General features: G+C 44.4%; 1 protein-coding gene across 1 annotated transcript in view; it reads left to right on the top strand.

Moving 5' to 3' along the window:
* HGFAC (HGF activator) overlaps positions 1-20502 on the top strand; it is a 751326-nt gene that overhangs the window by 199530 nt on the left and 531294 nt on the right. The window contains exon 3 of the mRNA XM_078678540.1: positions 15233-15329. Within this exon, the coding sequence (XP_078534666.1) occupies positions 15233-15329 (97 nt within the window). The remainder of the gene's footprint in view (positions 1-15232; positions 15330-20502) is intronic.

Below are 20502 nucleotides of genomic sequence, written 5' to 3'. Positions count from 1 at the left end.
ATCTCTCGCACCCGATTTACAACTGGCTGGTTTCCTGTTCATGTGATAACAGAAGTAATTATTTCGTGGTTTGTCCTAAAATCTGTATTTCCCCAGGACTATCGAGCTTTAGCACTCCCGTCTCCTGGCAAGACACAAAATATCCGTAAAATGCATATTAGCAACAGTATCGATCCTCCAGACTTGCATAGTCAGGTGGGAGAGGAATGCCCTGATACTATAGAGCTTGTCTGTAGCACTTTGCTAATCGTTACTTCCTCTCTGTTCCCAGAACCCCCTGTAGCCCACCCCTTTTCTGATCACTGCATCTACTTAGAATGCCCTCGCGATTTCAAGAAAGGCTCTTAAGACTTGGCTTTTCTCAGCCTAGCGACCTGGCTTTTCTCAGTCCGGGCGATGTTCCTCTTCAAACTTCTACCGGTCGGTCTCTAGCACCTTGATGCCTTAGGGTGATTGTTCGCTTTACAAATTACAAATCAAATCAAAATCAAATCAAGGTTACTCCTTCTCTACCAGTTCAGGCTCTGTGTACATTCTTAGCTAAAGAGAAGATAAATGTCATTCACCTGAAGAAAGAAAAGAGGTATTTGAATTTTTTTTTTTAAATATCGAGTTGCAGAAATAGCGGCAACAAATATTGTCATGCAAAAAAGTTGTGATGCAGAAATATCGTTGTCAAGAATATCGTTTTTCGGGTAGGTAATATCGCTTTCAATAATATAGTTGTAAAAAACATCATGTTTTAATTATCTTTATATGCATCTTAATTCATATATTATTTATATGTGTTATTATGTTTGTATAAGTGGTAATAATATTTTTAAAAATAGTTAGTAATTTGGAGTGATTTATAATTTGTAATTTAATTTCTAATCGTAATTTATATGGTTTAAGCAGATTGCTAGGTTTGGAGGGGTTTAGGGTAGGCGTTAAGTATGATTAATTAACAATTAATTAATGTATTATGATATTTAATCGATTATTATGTTAATTGTGTAATAATTATATGTTTAAGTTACATAGTATGTGTGGGCTTCTGTTTGTAGGGGTATAAGGTGGGAAGTTAATTAAGTAATAATTAACAGGTATTTATTAGTTTATTATTAATTATTTTATTGATAAAAAATATGTAAATTGTGTAATAATTATATTTTTAAAGTTATTTATTAAGTGCGGCTGTTGGGTGTGTAGGGCAGGAAGTTAATTAAGTAATAATTAATTAACAAAATATTATTAATTATTTAATTGATTTTTAATTTTGTAAATTGTGTAATAACTGAATTTTTAAAGTTATATATTAGGTCTGGACTGCTGGGTTTGTCAGGGCATATGGTGGAGGATATTTATTAATTATTTAATGAATTAATAATTGATTATTAATTGTGTAATAAAAATGCAATCAATATTTCATTGATTATTCATTCTTGTAACTGTTTTTAAAACATCTTTATTGGCATTTTCAGTATATCAGCAAAGCATATATACAAGATAAATACAGCATCGTCATGGTTCTTCCCCTTTCACCCTCTCCTACGTTCTCTGTAATCATATTCCTTTATCAAGTCTTATTTGAGGGCATTAACATTAGCCATATCATTTTCCTTGCCATACTGTCTGTACCAATATAACTGTACCTCCCCCAGTCGTTTTTTTGTCTCAAGTGTCATTGTTGGCTTCACGTAGGGGCTGACCTATTGCTTATGATGTGCATTCCCTGTCTTTTGTCCCTTCATCGAACTTCGCCTTCTCTGCCTGCCCTATTTACACCTTCCCTATTCGCCTCTGCAGTGGAGGCAGGGGGTCCCTTGCGTCCGCCAGCATGAGTGACCAGGCACGTGCATCCTCCTCTATCTTATCATCTTTCCTGACCCATTTCATAAGGATTAGTTCTGCAGTCGCCTATTTTCTTAGATCTTTCAGCCATCCCTCCATTGTCAGAGGTCTGAACTTACCCACCTTATCGCTATTCATCTCTCCGTCAGTACCAATCCCAATTGCTCAAACCTTCTGCTAAGTTTTTAGGATTTGATCTTAGGAAGCAGCCCCAATATTACAACCTGTATTGTCCAGTGAATTCTCCATCCTGTGGCAATGTGCATTCATCTACTATATTTTCCCAGTATTGTGTGAGTGATGGACACTCCCACATCATATGAATGAAAAATGTGTTTCTGTTTGACCGCATCTAGGGCATGAGTTTGTGCGTTCCGGGTAAATTTTGCTTAAGGTCTGCGGAGTTAAATATGTTCTAATGTATGGCGTTGCATTGCATTAGTTTAAATCTCACATTGGAACTCACCTGTTTAACTCCCTTGTGTATTTTTAAACACTCCCGGTCTGTCAGGGGCTTGTCTATTGCTTCTTCCCATCTGGCCTCTAGTGGGAGGGGCCCCACCGGGAGATCGTCCCGTAGTGTTTTGTATATTTGCGAGACAAGTGGAGGGCCTTATGTCATGCAAAGCATTGCCCTTAGCACTGAGGTGCTGGGAGGGTGCTGCAGAAAGGAGGCCCATTGCTCTCGAGCCACCGCGGCGATCTTCCCATATTGTAGGAACTGCCCCATTACCATTTCAAAGGAGAACTCCGCCGCATGGGTTATAAATTGTTCATTACTGTAGAGGTCTCCCATTTTGAGACACATACCCCATATGCCGCAACTTGCCGCATCTTACCTCTAGAGCCCTCTGAAACCTCAGGAAGCTGATTTTCGGGCTCCTGGTGATTTTCGCCCTCACTCCCTCGAGGCGCAGACTTCGGGCGCCATCTTGGGAGAGGACAAGAACAGCGCTCTAGTGTCTGGGCGATTTGGGCCTAGACACTATAAAATGAACACCCCTTCCGTGCGCGCAGCGGGCGCGCCTCTGGCTCGCCGGAGGCGTGCCAGTTGCAAGCCCGTCTGTGCCCGTCCGTGGCCGAACGGGGACAGGGGCACAAATCCCTGCCCAATTTCCTCTAGACTCCCCAAAAACGATTACATATTCTAAAGAGCAGCTAGAAAGCCTGTGTCCACCTATTAGGAAAATATGTAAACACTCATGGAAGGCTGAAATGATGCCCTTAAGCTGCAGGACCTGTCTTCAATATCCTAAAAACAACAATGATTACAAACATAAGACGAAATCTTTGACAATGCTTCAGATCAATTGTCGCTCGTTACGAACACATAAATTTGAAATATTTGATTTACTAACAGAACAACAACCAGAATTCCTTTTTTTAACTGAGACGTGGCTTGATGAAGAGTCCACCCCAGATATTTTAGAGGCCCTACCCGACAACTATGGCATACTAAGAATCAACCGAGATAAACAAAGGGGTGGGGGTATTGCCATCATTCATAAACTCGAACTCATATGCACCCTGAAAAAGGTTTTGATTAAAGATAGCGAAGCCGCTTTTTTCGCAATCAAATATAGACCTAATATAACTTTCAATGGCTACCTAATCTATCGCCCGCCAGGAGGGGCCACAAATTTTATAGAAAGCCTGACGGAGGCCATTGCCCAGTCTGCTCTACGCTACAATAAACTACTTATCTTAGGAGACTTAAACATCCATCTTGAAGACGAAAACAATAATGATGCCCAAGGATTTCTTGCATCTTTAGAAATGTTTAAACTTAAATTACAATCCCTAAAATCTACCCATAAGGCGGGTCACCTTCTTGACCCGATCTTTGCGAACTGGGAGGGATTGGTGGTCCAACCCCCTATCCAGGTACTATGGTCAGACCACTTCTTGATTAAATTCACTATTCCTGGAGAATATAAACAAACTCAACAAACCAAGCAGATAACATCTAAGCGCAGACAATGGGGGAAACTTAAACAAATTGATCTAGAACTTGCCCTTAAGACAGACTGCCCCCCTCTGAAAGAAAATATAGAGGAAGCTTGGACAGACTATGAGAACTGGCTAACAAAAGCACTTGATGCAACTGCACCTTGGACTACTAAAACACCTGTAAGACGTCTTAAATCGGCACAATGGTTTGATACTGACTTAAAAGCTATCAAATCAAAATGCAGAATGCTGGAGCGTATCTGGCGCAATAAATACGACGAAACAGCTAAACTTGAATACAAAATTGGTATAAAAAATTATCATAAACAGATAAGAATACCCAAAAGAAACTTCTTTAGTAAAAGAATTGAATTAGCCGATAACTCCACCAAAGAACTCTTTGTCATTTACAAAGAGCTCACCTCAGCTGATAGGACGATAGCCCCAGATATTCATTCTACAGCAACTTGTGAAGCAATAGCGGATTTCTTCGTCCAAAAAGTAGAGAACATCTACAAAACCTTTCCGAAGACAATGGACGACACGACTACTAATCATGCTACTAATGATGAACCCACTGACATCTGTCATCTAAATCAATTCTCTGTGCCAGATAACACGGAAGTGCTAAGAATCATTCGCAGCATACAATCAGGCTCCCCCAAAGACGCGGCTCGCCTTAAGATCTTTAAAAACCAGACTGAACTACTGGTAAATCACATAAGCCATATGGCCAAACTATCGTTTCAGACGAGCCACATACCACAAGACTGGAAAACAACTCAGGTTATTCCTATAAAAAAAAAGGCCAATCTCAGTATAACCCAACTGGACAATTATCGTCCCATATCGCTCCTACCATTCTGCGCTAAGGTAGTGGAAAAGATAGTAAATGCCCAACTGATAAAACATCTAGAAGAAGGACACCATTTCCACCCCTCGCAGTCAGGATTCAGAACATACCATTCTATTGAATCAGCTCTTCTTTTTTCCACGGAGCTGATAAGGGGCAGAGTAGATGAGGGGATGACAGCTGCGCTCCTTCTATTAGATCTGAGCGCGGCATTTGACACCGTCTCCCACCCCATACTACTCTCACGCCTCAGCGAAGCTGGAATTGATGGCCTGGCTCATGAATGGATGCGCGCATTTCTGGCTAATAGACAATTCCAAATCAACTGCCCCCCTTTCAAATCGGAAGTTCGAGAACTCAGACATGGGGTGCCGCAGGGCTCAATTTTGAGCCCTACACTATTCAACCTGTGCATGGCCCCCTGGCTGGGATAGTTGAGACATATGGGGTCGAGATAGTGTCATACGCGGATGACACCCAGCCAGTGGTGACACTGTCTCGACCACCAGAGGAAGCCTCAGCTAGCTTCTCGGCATGCCTCAGCGACCTAGCCAGATGGATGAATACCAACTGTCTATGCCTTAATGCAAATAAAACGGAGCTTCTTGTGTTGGGGAAGACTCCGTCCATCTGGTCGTCTGCATGGTGGCCATCTGAACTTGGCGCCATACCAAAACCCTCTGAACAGGTGAAAAACCTAGGGGTCAGATTAGACTCTACTCTGTCTCTCGAACACCACACCAGAGGGATTGCAGGCAATGCTACGGAATCCTTAAAACTCTACGCAAAACCCTGGATTCCCTCCCTGCAACAAATAGAAAAACCCTGATCCATGCTTTAGTAACACCCCATCTTGATTATAGCAACTCACTGTATATGGGCTTGAGTAAAAAAGGTCTTCAGCGTCTGCAATGCGTACAAAACGCAGCTGCCCGACTGGCACTTAACCTATCTAGAAGGTCATCAGGGAAATGTGCCTTAAGCACCCTTCACTGGCTCCCTATACGTGAGCGCATTACATTTAAAACAATGTGTATGACTCATCGTATTGCCCAAGGTAAAGGACCAAGATACCTCCAAAAACTACTGACCAAGTATCAATCCAAACGATTCTTAAGATCCCAAGGCTGTATGCTCTTTCAAGTGCCCAGAATTTACCGGGCACGCATGGGCGGTAGATCTTTTAAATACTTGGCCAGCAAACAATGGAACGCACTTCCCAATGAACTCAGAATGGAACCTTCAGAAAACATTTTTCGACAAAAATTAAAAACTTACCTGTTCCCGAAAGTATGAGCTTCTTCCTCTGTTCCCTCCAAATCTTCTCCCCCATCTTCCCAATATCAGCCCAGTCCTTGTTCATAAAGCGCGGGGACACACTGTTTCTCTAGTGTAACCAGGCGCTATATAAAAGGCTTTTATTATTATTATTATTATTATTATTAATGAAATCATGTGATTGGTGTCCCGGTACTAAATTCCCCATCTCCCCAGTTTTTCCCTTAATAGTGCCGCCAAAGGCTAACGTTGCTATCACGAATCGGAGTGGGGATAGGTGTCTCACCTGCCTTGTTGGATTAATGTAGAGTAATGGTACCCATTACATGAACCCCTGTCACACACCCATCTTTCTCAACCATACATATTCCCATTCCACTAAATTGAACGCTTGTTCGATGTCTAACATTGCCAGTGTGATTTCTTCAGTCGCCAAAAAAGGTGCGTGCCATACATGCGTCAAAATCAGTATGTTATATGTAATATTCCACCTTGATAAGGGTTTATAAGCTGGGACATGTATGGCAATAGACGGACTGCCAATATTTCACTCAGAATTTTTGCTTCTAAATTTAGAAGGGAGATCGGCCTGTAGGAGTCAGGTAATAGGGGATTCTTATCTGTTTTTATTATCGTAGTCACCACGGCCTCTTGCATGGACGCAGGCAGGGACCTATTTCCCAGAGCCTCATTATATACTCTCAGTAGTTGGTCAGCCAGCAATGGAGCAAACCGCTGATAGAATTTCGCGGGAGGGCCGTCACTTCCGGGGAATTTCTCCGGTTTAAGTCCTCTGATAACTGCCATTATTTCTTCCTTGGAGACTGGTGCTCCGAGGGCGTCCGTGGCCTCCTGCTTTAATCTAGGTAGGTCTAGGTTATCCCAAAAATCCCATAATGTTTGTTTGGGCGTGGAGAGTTTATTTTTGCATACTGCAAATAAGTGTCTTGCTAGTTGAGTACATACTGTGTCTCCGTCTTTATTTCTTAATGGAGTATCAGTGTTGCCGCACTCTCCACTCTTATTAACCTTTCAAGATGTGCACTCATCCTCTCCCCTTTCATATGGAGTCGTTGCCGATATGCTGTGTATGTAAATTTTTCTAACCTGTGCAATGATTCTAATAAATCCTCCCTGGATGCGCTCAATTTACCCAAGTTTTGGGGTGTAATGTGAATGGTTTCCTACACAATCCCTAGCTGTCTTTCTTGCATTTGCATATCCCTTTCTAGTTGCTGCCGTACCCCATATGTTGTCTTCATGCATCCCCCATATAACTACCTTCATAGCTTCCCACTCGGTTGAACTATTAGATGACGTTTCCTAGTTTTCCTCAAAAAAAGTGTTTTATGGCCTTTGAAATTGCTGAAGTATAAGGTAGGTCTGTCATGCCTCTGCACGGAGACGCCATATTGGTATCACCGGACGGCCCTCACCACTCTTTAAGGTCAGTAGAACCGGCAAATGATAAGACAAATTCCAGGGCAGATAGGACACTCCATCCACCACAGCGGATAGTTCGGGGGTAAGACAACAGTGATCCAGGTGGCTAAATGGATTGGTCGCTAGGGTGTGACAGGAAAACACTCTTTTTAATGGGCTACAGGCCCTCCATTCATCTTGTAGGTGGATGCCATGCATTATGGCCATCAACGATGACAACATTCAAGGTTTTGTGTTGTTTATTGGGGGTTCCCTATCCAGTGTTGCATCAAAAGCTCAATTAAAGTCCGCAGTGAGGATGGCCTCTGCACCCATGTACAGGGTTGCTGCTTTTAGGATAGCCGGGAAAAAATCAGGGCAATCCAAGTTAGGGGCATAGACAATTATAATACATATTTCCTTTCCCTTCCATTTTCCATGCAAGATGATATATCTCCCTTCTGGGTCTAGCATGTGATGTAGGTGTTGGAAGGGGGTTACCGGCGCCACGCAGATAAGCGCCCCAGTGCAAATCCAGAATACTAGGTGGCGAAGAGCTGTCCCCTTCATCTCTTACACAGGCTAGGGACCGTATCCCTCCACATATGTGTCTCTTGCAGGTGGGCTATTGCCGCTCTGTACCGTTTCAGGAAGGCATGTATCCAGCGTTTTTTTCCCAAGCCTGCTATTCCTCGGACATTCCAGGTAATGATCTTCAGTATTTGTGCAGCTATCTGACAAACATCTTCCACCTCATTATACCCCCGCCCTCCTTGAGAATGCGGATTTCCCCACTCCAACCCCTCTGGATTTGATTACGAGACCAGGTTCCTAGACACGACCAACTAATAATTCCACTGCTACCCCCCTTCCCCATGGCATTCGTGTGAGCCCTATTCCTTTTTTTTATAACCGGAACAGCCAGTAGCACATGCTCCCCCATTACCCCACCCCCACTATCAACTTTATCCTGAATCCACACCTCCAATTGTTGAGTTCTATGCTCATCTCCTTTAACTGACTTGGGTGTACATATAAGTGTGCCTGTAAGTTAGTGCTGTGCCAGTGGTTTGGTATCCACCGGAGTGCAAGGAGACACCTCAAGCTCCCCACCTGAAGCCCAACCTTTGTTTGGGGGGGTCCTCTCCCCGGCAGCCCGACTTCCATTTTGAGCATATCATCCCGTAAACATGAAACGCTCTACATTCTAACTCTACCCTCATTCCAGTACTTTTCCCACCCCATGAAGTCATAAGCTTTGATCACTTATCAGTCTATTTGGGCTTTCTCCCAGTTCATTTCTGAATGCTCTCGGTGCTGCTAGGGTCCACTGTGTGATCCTGAAAAACTTCCTTGGACTCCGGCACTGTCTCCGAGTCTGAGGCCTGCAGTGTTCCATCAGGGCAGACTCAGATCCACCCCAGACTGCCCCCCTCTTCACTGCTGTTGTTGCTTTTCCCTTTGCTTTTCCTGGGTTCATTCCCTTGTCGCCGACATTCTTATTGATATCGTGGATGGGACTAAACAGGCTCCCGATTCGCCCCTAGAATCCAGCCGGTCACTCACTTCAGTTGCTGAAAAGAAGAACAGAGTGCGCCATGCGCTTTCCACTCGCAGCTTTGCTGAAAACATGGAACTGTATTTTAAGTTTAAATCACGGAGCCTCTGCTTGACTGTTATTAATGTTTTCCTTTGGTCCTAGACTTGTTGGGTATAATCCGGGAATATAGACATGGGATGACCTTTGTACAGTATCTGACCTCTGGTGAGGGTGGCCTGCAGAATCGCGTTGCGGACTATTTTCATAAAACCTGTTGATAATGGCCTGTGGAGGTGCACCCAGCTTTGGGTGGGGGGCCAATACCCTGTGTGCCCTTCCTACATTCAAAAAATTGAAAGTCTCTTTGGGGCAAACACGTGGACTATCCAGTCCTCAAGGAAGAGTTCTGCTGAGGGGCTGAGGGGCCCTCAGTCTTTTCTGGAAAGCCTATGAATCACAGGTTATTCCTTTGCGAGTGCCCTTTGGAGTCCTCTGCCTTCTCATCTAGTTGTATTACACTCTTTTTGAGGTCAACTACAGTGATACTGAGGTTACATAGTTCCTTCTGCACTGTGTCCACGTTGTGCTCCGTGGTGGTCACTCTTTCCGCTACTTTCGGTAGATCACATCGCAATTAATTCACGTTGATGTGACTGCATCTATTATGTGGACCATAGTCCATTGGATTGCTTGCAGCACATCCGCCAGAGAGGGGGAGTCTCTGGTTCCTCGCACTGTTGGGCCCTCACCTCTGTTTGCTTCTTCCTCCCTGATCTCTGGTCCCTGGGGCAGCAGTTGTGTATAATTGGAAATGTAATTAGTTTGTGGTCTTGGCACTTTGTCTTTCTCCATTTTGCTGGAGTGTGTTTGATCGCTCTGTTTGCACCTCTCATCTTGCCTGCAGGTTGAGATATAGTGTCCCTCTGCACTGTTTATGTCCCCCGGTACCGCTGTTCTATGTCTAATCTTTTCGCTCTTCTATGTTGTTACCCTATTTCAGTTCAGAGGGACTTGACGTAATTCTTTTTTGCTCTCTCTTGTATTCCTGTATTCTGCTCCCCAGCACTGGACCCAGGAAGGCAGAGTCCAGTCTCCTACTTGGGCCCTCCGGATCCTCCCGCAATACCCAAGGTACTCGGACAAGGCCCCCTCATGCAAGTCTTGCACTGCTGTTTCTGCAGTTCTTTTTTGTGTTTCCCTTCGGTACCGCCCCCTGGGGCTTTTTGCTGTGTTAACCGGTCCCCATCCGGTTTCCTAGCTATCCGGTGAACTTCTATATGCCTCAGGCCCTCCGGTCTCGATCTTCACACCGAATCCTTACCCACTCAGAAGCGGTCGGCCTCCGCTCCTCCCTTTGTCATTTTCCGCCAGCGTCTACCGGCCTTCTTTGTTCGCCGAGACCTCGCGACTCCTGGAGGCCGTCCTTCAGAGACGGAGATGAGCCCCCGGTTCCTGCAGCACACCCTCAAGAGTGCTGGGGCCACAGTGCCACTTCACCCCGGGCCCGACCCCAGGGCTTGATCGAAACAACTCCACACTCAGCCCCCGCGGACCGCAGCAATTTTGTGGACAGCAGACGCTGCTGGGCCTTCACCAAGTTCTTTCGGTCCCTCTTCCCTCTCGGTCATTGCTTGCCTTTTTCCTTTCTGTGCTTGTTGTGGAAGGAAGAGGGAACTCAGGTAAACGTGAATACAAGTTAAATTTATTGGAAGATCAAGTATACAAAGGTCTACGGGGAATGGGGAGGAGGACAGGTCAGGTGAAGGGCAAGGTCGGTATCCCGGGCAGGAGGGGTGACGTCACATAAATAACTTCCGAACATTCGGAAGAGAATGCAGTGAAGTATACCAAGGTGGAAATGGAAAACATACTAAAAGCACAAATGCCCATAACATAGGCATCACCGGAACAAATTGAGAATACATATACAACGGTGCTGCTCCGTGTTCCTGCCAAATCTTCGTATCACCTGTGCTTTTAAAATGGCACTGACAGTCTCACAAAGGCGTCCTCTCACTCCCTGCGGTTCTCCATAATGTTGGCAATGCTCTTCTGTCACACTTCTCTGCCGGCAGTACGCGTTATTTTCCCACCCCTTTAGACGGTAGAATAAACAGGATATTGTAGGTTGCGGGCAGATTATCGAGCTGCCAAAGAGAGCACTGGCAAAGACATCTACTCGGCCATCTTGCTAGGCCACGGCCCCTAATTCCGGTAATTGTGTTACATTTATTTATTTTTGTTATATTTTTAGTGTGGGCTGCTAGGTTTGTGGGGGTATAGTGTGGTAAGCTAATTAAGTAATAAATAAATGAAACTAAAAAAAAATGATAACCAATCATTGAATTGTTATATATATATTTTTTTTTTCAAAGACCACCACCAAGGACACACCCCCCACAACAAAACAAAAGCGCAAAACAAGGAGGGGCCACAAAAGACGGGGGCGAAGAAATACCTCAACGAGTTACACGCAGTCGGGGACGGAGAGGAAAATGGTAAATGAAGAGAACACCATGACCATTATTAACCTCTCGAAAAGACCCCTTAATACTGATGAGACACGAGTGCTACAATATGGACTGACTTTCTGCCCAACCATGGAACCGGACTATACTCAGATCAGGATTGATCTGTTCAAATATATTTGAAAACTGAAATTGCAAAAAATCCACTTGCTTCATCCTCGAAAGGATGTTAACAATGAAGAAACAAGGACGGATGATTCGAATATGTTGGCGAGCAATGATCTCACTGCCTTGGGAACACTCCTAAGGCTTCAAGATGAAGAAAATGAAGAAACAAGAGGCATGAGTACACAAGACATCGTGGAAGAACATGTTAGAGGAATGAACATGTTAGAGGAATGAACGTTGCCCAGTGTGGGGGTAACAGTCAACTGAAATGTAAATCAAGGACAATACCTAAGACACCACACAATGCTATAGACGTTTTCAATGAAGCGCCGATCACGGATCTCAAAAAGCTAATGATGAACAAGGCCCCCATGAGAAATCAATACAATCTTACAAAAAAAGATTGGGATCTGTTACAAGACTTAAAGAATGACGAAAGTCTGATTTTCAAGCCTTCAGACAAAGGGGGTAACATCGTTATTCTAGAAAAGGAGCAATATCTGAAGGAAGCGCTTAGGCAACTACAAGATCAAGATTGCTATACGACTATTTCCAGAACAGAGTACCAAGACTGTATCCATGACTTCCATATACTTCTCGAAGAATGGGAAACTGCTGGAATGATTAACCATGAGGAATTTATTTTTTTGTACTGTGAGAGTCCTACACTGCCCACCTTTTATCACCTGCCCAAGGTGCACAAAGATCTGACTTGTCCTCCCGGGAGACCAATTGTGGCCTCAAACCAGAGTCTTTTGGAGAACTGTTCCATCTACATAGATTTGTTCTTGTCTCCAATGGTGAAAGACTTGGCGTCATATGTACAAGATTCACAGGACTTCTTACGACTTATTGAGGGGATCACGATGGAGCCAGATATGCTACTAATAACTCTGGACATTACGAGTCTCTATACTTCTATTCATCATGAACAGGGACTAGAAGCCATCAAGTGGTTCCTTGGGAAGAGACCGCTCAAATACAGAGAGCACAGTACGATGTTGGTTGATATGACCAAGTTCTGCTTAGAGCATAACATTTTTATCTTCGCAGGACAACTGTACAGACAACAAAGGGGGACCGCGATGGGCACGTGCTTCGCCCCCAGCTACGCGAATTTATTCGTTGGCCTGGGCGGATGAAAATGAATTGTGGGTGGACAGGATTGCCTTATGGGCAAGATATATTGATGATCTCTTCGTCATTTGGTGAGGAGATCGCTCCTCGGCTGAGGAATACATTGATCGCCTTAATGATAACAGTCTTAATTTGTTCTTCACAGCCAATATAAGTAGTGAGACAGTCTGTTATTTAGATCTAACAGTATATATCGAGAACAACAGATTGCTGACTAAATTATATCGAAAGCCAACCTCTGGAAATGCGACTCTGCATGCTGAGAGCCATCACCCCAAGAGTCTTATCTCCAATATTCCTTATGGAGAGCTATTGTGCATCAAGCGCAACTGCAACTTAGAGAAAGAACACCTGCAGGCCAAATCAGAAGCAGTAGACTGCTTTATCGTAAGGGGTTACTCAGGAAACAGTCTCAAAACTGTGGAGAGCAGGGTTGATAAAGTGCAGAGAAGGGACCTCCTCATTTGTAAGGGAAGGGTAAAAACAAAACTGAAACTGAACTCAATAACACCAAAGGGGAACCAGTAAGAATGATTACATAGTTTAACTGTAAATCTACCCAGATCATGAAAATCTTCAGAAAAAACGGGAAGATTTTACAGACAGATCAAGTCCTTCGGGGCAGCCTACCAGCTAAGCCAATGACCACTTACAGAGGTGGGAAATCTGTGGGGGATCATCTGGTACATAGCCACTTCCAAATAAATCCGTTGAAGAAGGATTCTGCCCTTGGGTTTTATCCCTGCATGAGCTGTAAAGCTTGTAAATTCAGCAAAAAGGTCACCGCGTATAGAACAGATGTCAATGACCCTAAAAGCCTCATGGGAAATCAATCTATCACTGAACTGTAACTCTGAGTACACAGTATACTGCCTGATCTGCCCGTGTAATAAGAGGTATATCGGCAGTTCGATTCATCCAGTTAAAAGGCGGATACTCGAACATATGCGAGCGATTAATAACAAACATGTGAACTATCCCATAGCTCGCCATTTCGAGAAATATCATAAAAGCAATAGGGATCTATTGAGTTTCTTTAGCCTGGACCAAGTCCCCAAAAATGAAAGAGGAGGGGACAGACTGAAGAAATTGTGGACCCAGGAGTCCAGGTACATCATCAAGCTTCAAACCATGATGCCGGATGGGCACAATGGGGACGAAGAGATGTGGGTACACTTGGGTTGACCTTTCTGAACAGTTATCACCCCCCCCCCCTTTTGTAACTTATCTGCTGCTATCCTTTCTAAAGACCCAATATAATAGAAATAGTGTTAGAGGGGAATTATATACCAAATTGCAAATGAATCTTTTTGAGATTAGAGAGATGTAGGAGGTTTTCTTCCTTTTCCTTTCTTCTCTCCCCTTTTTTTCCCCCTTTTTTTCGCTATGCTATGTAAATATACAAAATCGAGTAATTATTCTCTGTTTTTTTATATACAAAACTCTGGGACTGTATAATGTATGGAGAACTCTCTTTCAGCCACTTCGGAACTATTAAGTTCAGGCCCATCCAGGGCTCAATTATGCCAAGCTTATCCTAGGCGTAAAATTAAATGTAGTCTGGCTTAACAAAGGTTTTGAACCAATGAATTTAACATCATGAGTAATTTAGCTCGTAGCCCATTCAGGGCACAAATATGTTAAGTGTGTGTTTTTAGACATAAAATAACGTTGAGTTTGGATGATGAAATGTTTGATTTAATGATTTACTCACTATGAGTAATGTATTCTCAACCACTCTTTATAATAACGAATTGTACTGTCAAAACACACGTATTACAATGTAGTATTTTCTTTTCTAAGTTGTACACTTGTTCATTTGCACGATTTGCTACCATGGATTTCTATGAGCAGTCACCTCTTCTATCTTTACTGCATTTTGTAGTTACGAAAAGTCACATGCACCAATCACCTGTATTTAAGTTTATTTTGAACTTTATTGAACTGACATTGAGAAAGGCGTCTCACGCCGAAACGCGTCTGTCAGCATGAGAGGGGGGGGGGGACCTTGAAAAATAAAATTGGGCCGAAGAAAATCAACGAGTGCGCCTGTTTGTTTGGCATAACTACGCCGCTGTGTTGAAATATATATATATATATATATAACACTTTCATGATTGGTTATCATTTTTTTTAAAGTTTCATTTATTTATTACTTAATTAGCTTACCACACTATAACCCCACAAACCTAGCAGCCCACACTAAAAATATAACAAAAATAAATATTTCATTAAAAAGAAAAGTGCTAGTGTTCTATAAAGTGCAAAAAGTTGTCGGAGGACAATCACACACCACTTGGAAACCTGCCTGTGGTGTGGAAATTAGTAATAATGGCTTGCAATAAATTCACTCATACAACAGAAAGATAAGCTTCTATGACAAATAATAACGAAATACAACTAAAAAATGGAAAAGGGAACAATGTATGATTAATCACAGAGGGTCTTCAAGAAGTCGATGAAATATGTTGATGTAAAGAAACTGTATTTTCTTGTTTAAAAGTACAAAATGTGTTTTTATTTTTGTAACCAACAGAAGGGAGTTTGATATGTATCCTCTAATTTCCTTCCTCCCTATTGCAGTGCTGACAGTGGACGGCAGGGAGTGTAAGTTTCCCTTCAGACACAAGGGCCGGATCCATTACTCGTGTACCTCTAACAGCTTCTCTCAGAAGAAGTGGTAAGTATTTCTTCACAGCTGTTGCCTTAAAGCACTGTAAGTGTTTCTTTCTGACTATGATATTTGCCTAGCAAAGTGCTATCATGAAATTTCTGTAATATGTCGATGGTTTAGATGGCTACTTATTTCTCATCCAGCAACAGAGCGGTGGTAGTGTAGAGGGCAATATTTCCTATCTAGAGGGGATTTGTAAATGTGTGTGTCTTGTAAAGTGTACTGCTACCCGGAGGCGTCCTGGCGCTATAGACCGCTGGGGAACCCGTCCTGGCTTTCCCTGTGAGATGTTCCCTACTGGGTATCTCCAAGGTGAAACCAGGCATCCCCGGCGTTTGTGGGGGGCCATTGTGGAGATGAGGCAAGCTAATGCCCATAGTGCCGAGTGTGATCCCTGGTTAGAGTAGGCACCGAGGCGAGAATTATCGAGTCTGCTGACCCTGGTTCACGACCCTGCCGCGTCGGGAATTGAACCCTGGTCCCGGGCCGTCCTCTGCTTCTGGGTCTGCTGCCTCTAACCAGTGAGCCACACCACTCCACAAGTGGTGTGATTTGTTGATATTGGTTCCACAGGACACATTGACTCACTCACTGGTATTCATTAGGTCGAGCCTGAGCCAGTGCACGCGTGCTGCTCTGGCGATCTGTTGTAGTAGAGTACCGGAGAGAAGCCCAGCCCACTTCGCCGCCCACATTTTTAATTAGCTTGTGTCTTTGTCCATCGTAAAATTCTGTCTTCAGATTTCTAAACAGGCTGTTAGTCCCTCCTTAGTACGACCATGCCTTCATTTGTAACCTCCCATGGCTACTGGCCCTTTACTTCATTGTTACTTGGTACATGTACTATTTTCTTTATTAAGTTTCAGCTACTTTAAACATGAAGTGCTTTGCTTACATTTAGTGCACCATGCCCGCTTTTACTTTGAAAGCAGCCAGGACAATGCAGCTGTTTGTGTGCAATGCCATAGGTCTTGCATTTAAATGCGAGAGCTATAGCATTGCAAATATTTTTGTACGAGCGCCTGCTTTCCCCTCCGACTCCCCTTGCAGGTGTCACTCGTTGTCCCCCTTGCCCAGCTCCTCTGCCCACCTCTCGAGTCGCCCTTTCTTCCTAGCGACAAAGCGCATTCGATCTTCGCCTCCTTTCATCACCACTTGAGCGGTGCTGTGGAGCCCTGCACACTCCAAAGAGGTGCAGCAGCTGCCCCGGGTGTGTCCCTCCAGCCCCCTTTGTCCTTTTAGAGGCTTACAGGCCCCTATGGGTGCACCAGTGGCACTGGGTGACAGTGCTGAACTAGCGGACGGCCAGCCACGTGGATACCGCGTGAGATTGTGCACGGTGCTTTGCCCTGCATGGGTGCCGCATGAGTTACAGGGCAGAGGGTGGGCAGTGCTATAGTGAGGAGGAATGATTTTTCGTGAGCGGTGTTTGAAGGAAACTCTTTTATGTATGAGCCCAAGACAGTGCTACCTGCAGCCTTGGTGGAGATGAGGGGATGTCTCCAAATACCTGTGGTGTGAGTGTCTGCTGCTCACATATTACACACCTAGAAGAGCGGAGTAAAGAGTACACTCCAACGGATGTGTGTTCTATGACCCGGACTGGAGGAAGCTCGCACTTTATATACATGAAGCAGAGAATGTGAGCCCAGCGGGCTTGAGGGGGACGGAGTGAAGAGAACCCCCTGATGTTGCTGGTGCCTGCCCACCTTAGAATCTGGTAATGGGCCAGTGTGATGAATGCCAGGCATGTCCTCTGCTGGCGGGGCAGGAGGCAGAGGTGCACCTAGAGTCAAATTTCGGGGGGGCTAAGAAAATTTTTCAGAGGGGGGGCTGATTCTTCAATCAAAAGGCAGAGTGGTGCTGCAGGGGCCCTAAGAAGGGGTGAAACAACAGCAAGGCCTTATTAACATGCAAATGGTCTTTAAAAGACCTGTGAAGTACTCGGGTGCGGCTGTGTGTGCGCCCGGGAAGTTGTCTCATCCCGGGCTGCCAGACGACAGGTGGGGGCTGAAGCCCTTTGAGTCCAGTGGGCGTTGCGCGCCTGGCAGGAGGGGGTTCCCAGGAAGCAGGACTTTTACTGGACTAGCCCAGATCTTTGATCGTATCATGTGCAAGACTTGTTTTACCACCCACAAAAGCTCCTAACGGAAACGGTGCAGGTATAAATATCTGCCAGGGAAGGCAGCTGGAAGGTTTGCTCATTTACTTGCCACCATGTAATTAGGGTGTCCAACCATCCGTAAATTTCACAGACAATCCGTTAATTGGACCTCACGTCCGTTGTCCGTGAGGAATCTTTTTACGGACACCTTTTGTCCATAATTTTAGGCATTGCAGGGAACAGAGCTGTTCCCCCTGCAAAAGGCCTCAACTCCCTGATGGGGCCGTCTCACACTCCTCTGAGCACAAGAGCAGCTCCACCCCACCCATTGTCATTCTGTGTAGGGGTGATTGCCACATACAGAATGACAATGGGTCAGTCTGGGCTGGCACAGCATGTGGTGGCCTCCTCCAGCCTCGGTCCTGTGCAGGGCATTTGGTCACATGGAAGTGCAAAAACGCCCATGCAGCTGCTAGGTGAGAATGCGGTTAACCAAAGGAAGGAGGTGAAAGCATTTCAAAGGAAAGGATTATAGTTATAGTATAGCAGCCATGGTTGCTTCTTTTTTTTATTTTATGCAACTAACAACCATTGACAAAGCCAATAGGTCTGGCTTGTTGTAGGTGTAACGTTACTTATTCCAAGTGTAATGTTACTTGTTGTATTATATATCTGGATGCAATGACAGAAGCAACAAAAATACCAGTTGGGCGGCACAATTTATTAAGCACAGATTTTTAGCTTATGTGTTTTAAGTCACACATTTTATTACATTAAACACCCTTTTGGAGAGACCCCCCTAGTTTTTACATCTCACTTAAAGCTCTGGAAACAACACCATGTCACAGTCGCCCCACGTCCACGCACTGTGCATCATGCATGACTCATGCCTTCAACTTTTTCAGATGGCCTACGTGCAGGGGCATAGTGAACCCTGCCCCACCCCACCACTTGCTTTAGGAACTACAGCGAGGGTGGAGTTCTTGATGGGTCTCATAATTAATGTGAAAAGGTGAGTGAGTAAGTAAGTGAAGGGATGGGATGGGTGGATGGCTGGATAGATGAGTGAAATGATGGATGGATGGACGGATGAGTGAAAGGGTGGATGACGGGGGAGAGAATGGATGGATGAGTGAAATGATGGATTGATTAATTGATAAGTGAAAGGGTGGATTGATGAATTGATAAGTGAAAGGGTGAATGGATGGACGGTTGAGTGAAAGGGTGGATGGTAGGCTGGATGAGCAAGTGAAAGGGCAGGTAGATGGACAAAAGGATGGATAGATGAGTGAAGGAGTGAAAGGGAGGATGGTGAATGAAAGGTCCAACATTTGACATGGAGAGAAGAGAAGGTAATGTCCCAGCTGGTTCAGAGGGGAAATGGATGTGTCACTATAGGATTTTAGGGGTAAGTAGGAAAATAAAGCATCACGTTTGGGCTGCAGGCATCTTGGTAACCAATGAGGAGTGTGATGTATGCTGCTTACGTCTAGTTTTTTCTTGCCAGTGTTGTGCTGTCAATGTTAATTGGTAAAGAGGGATATATCATGATGTGCATATGCTTAAAGAGCTACTAATATATGTAAAGCAAAACCAAAGGGGATGATGGACGGAGTGTTGAACATTGCAAGCACTCACCCCCAGGCAACTGATCTATGTTAAATCCATAATTATTAAATTAGCTCACCCCGTCACCCCAGTTCAGACATGGCCATATGCAAATCAGTCTGACCCTGTGCCTCATGGGAACGCCCAGCACAAACTGCCAAGCCATGTCCCTCCCGGACCGGAAACAAGTATCCTGGGACTGGTTTCTGGCTAATCAGCGGTCATCAGCCAGGCTAGCTTGAATCCAGTGGCAAAGTGAGCAAGGGACCCACGTCTGGGCATACCCTGCCAACTTAGGGCGAACAAAGCAAAACAAAAAAAATCCGGCCACTAGCTAGAGGACCAGACAGGGAGTAAATTCCCAAACACAATCCCCATTGTTTTATTAGAGTTTAGTTTGAAGCAGTCTCTAGACATCCCTAAACTAATTGCCATCATGAAAAGTGGACGCTACATCGGACACATTTTTAAAGACGGACAGAACTAACGCCATATCTAAGGATTTCACTACAAGAGCCAGCTCTGTAACTTAAATATTGAACAGCGTGGGACTGATAGATGAACCCTGTGGAACCCCACAGGGAAGAGAGAAAGTGGCTGATTCAAAATTACACAAAGTTAATGATTGTGCATGCTTAGTCAGGAAAGACATCAGCAGGGATGGATCCCTGTTCTTGATACCAAGGGTGGTGATACGGTTGATTAGCATCCCGTGGTCAACTATATCAAAGGCTGCTGATAAATCAAGAAGAATAAGTGCTACCTGTCCACCTCTGTCCAGCGCGACCCTTATCTCCTCGTTGGCTTTGATCAACGATGTCTCGCTGTCTCGGTGCTATGGCCAGATCTGAAAGCAAATTGTGTTTCATCCAGCAACTGGTTATCTTGAATATACTGTGTGAGCTGACTCTTCATCACTTTTTCAACGTGTTTAGCAGGCAGAAGGAGACGCGAGATGGGTTGGTAATTATTAGTTTGGTTTCTTCAACAGCTGAAGAATATAGGCCTTCAGCCAAATCTCTGAGTTACCTTGGACAAGCACCTGAATATGAATATTCATATCAGCAATGTATGTAAGGGAGCAAACCACTTGATGAGGACTGTCAGAAATATCAAACCTTTCCTTCCACAAAGTGACTTCAAGCATGTGGTCCAATCGCTTGTCTTGTCGAGGCTAGACTATGGCAGTGCTACCCTCTGTGGCCTTCCCAAATACGCCCTTGCCCCACTAAGGGCCTCTCTGAACACCGCGGCTAGACTGGTGACAGGTTCCAAATGAATTGTATTGGAATACTTATCACTGTACAACTGGTTATCAAAGCAAAGGTTTTAAAACTTGCCCATAATCACCTGTTGAATCGCACTGCTGTTGCATTTCCACTACTCTGTGTAAGTTATGCACACGTTTTCAGGAGACGGAGTCTTGCATTAATGTGGCCGCAATAAAAACTGTGCACTGTATGTAAT

Source organism: Lissotriton helveticus, chromosome 2_2 (genome assembly GCF_964261635.1).
Source record: "Lissotriton helveticus chromosome 2_2, aLisHel1.1, whole genome shotgun sequence".
NCBI lineage: Eukaryota > Metazoa > Chordata > Amphibia > Caudata > Salamandridae > Lissotriton > Lissotriton helveticus.
Note: the sequence above shows the minus strand (reverse complement) of the source record. Positions and strands in the feature narration are given on the sequence as shown.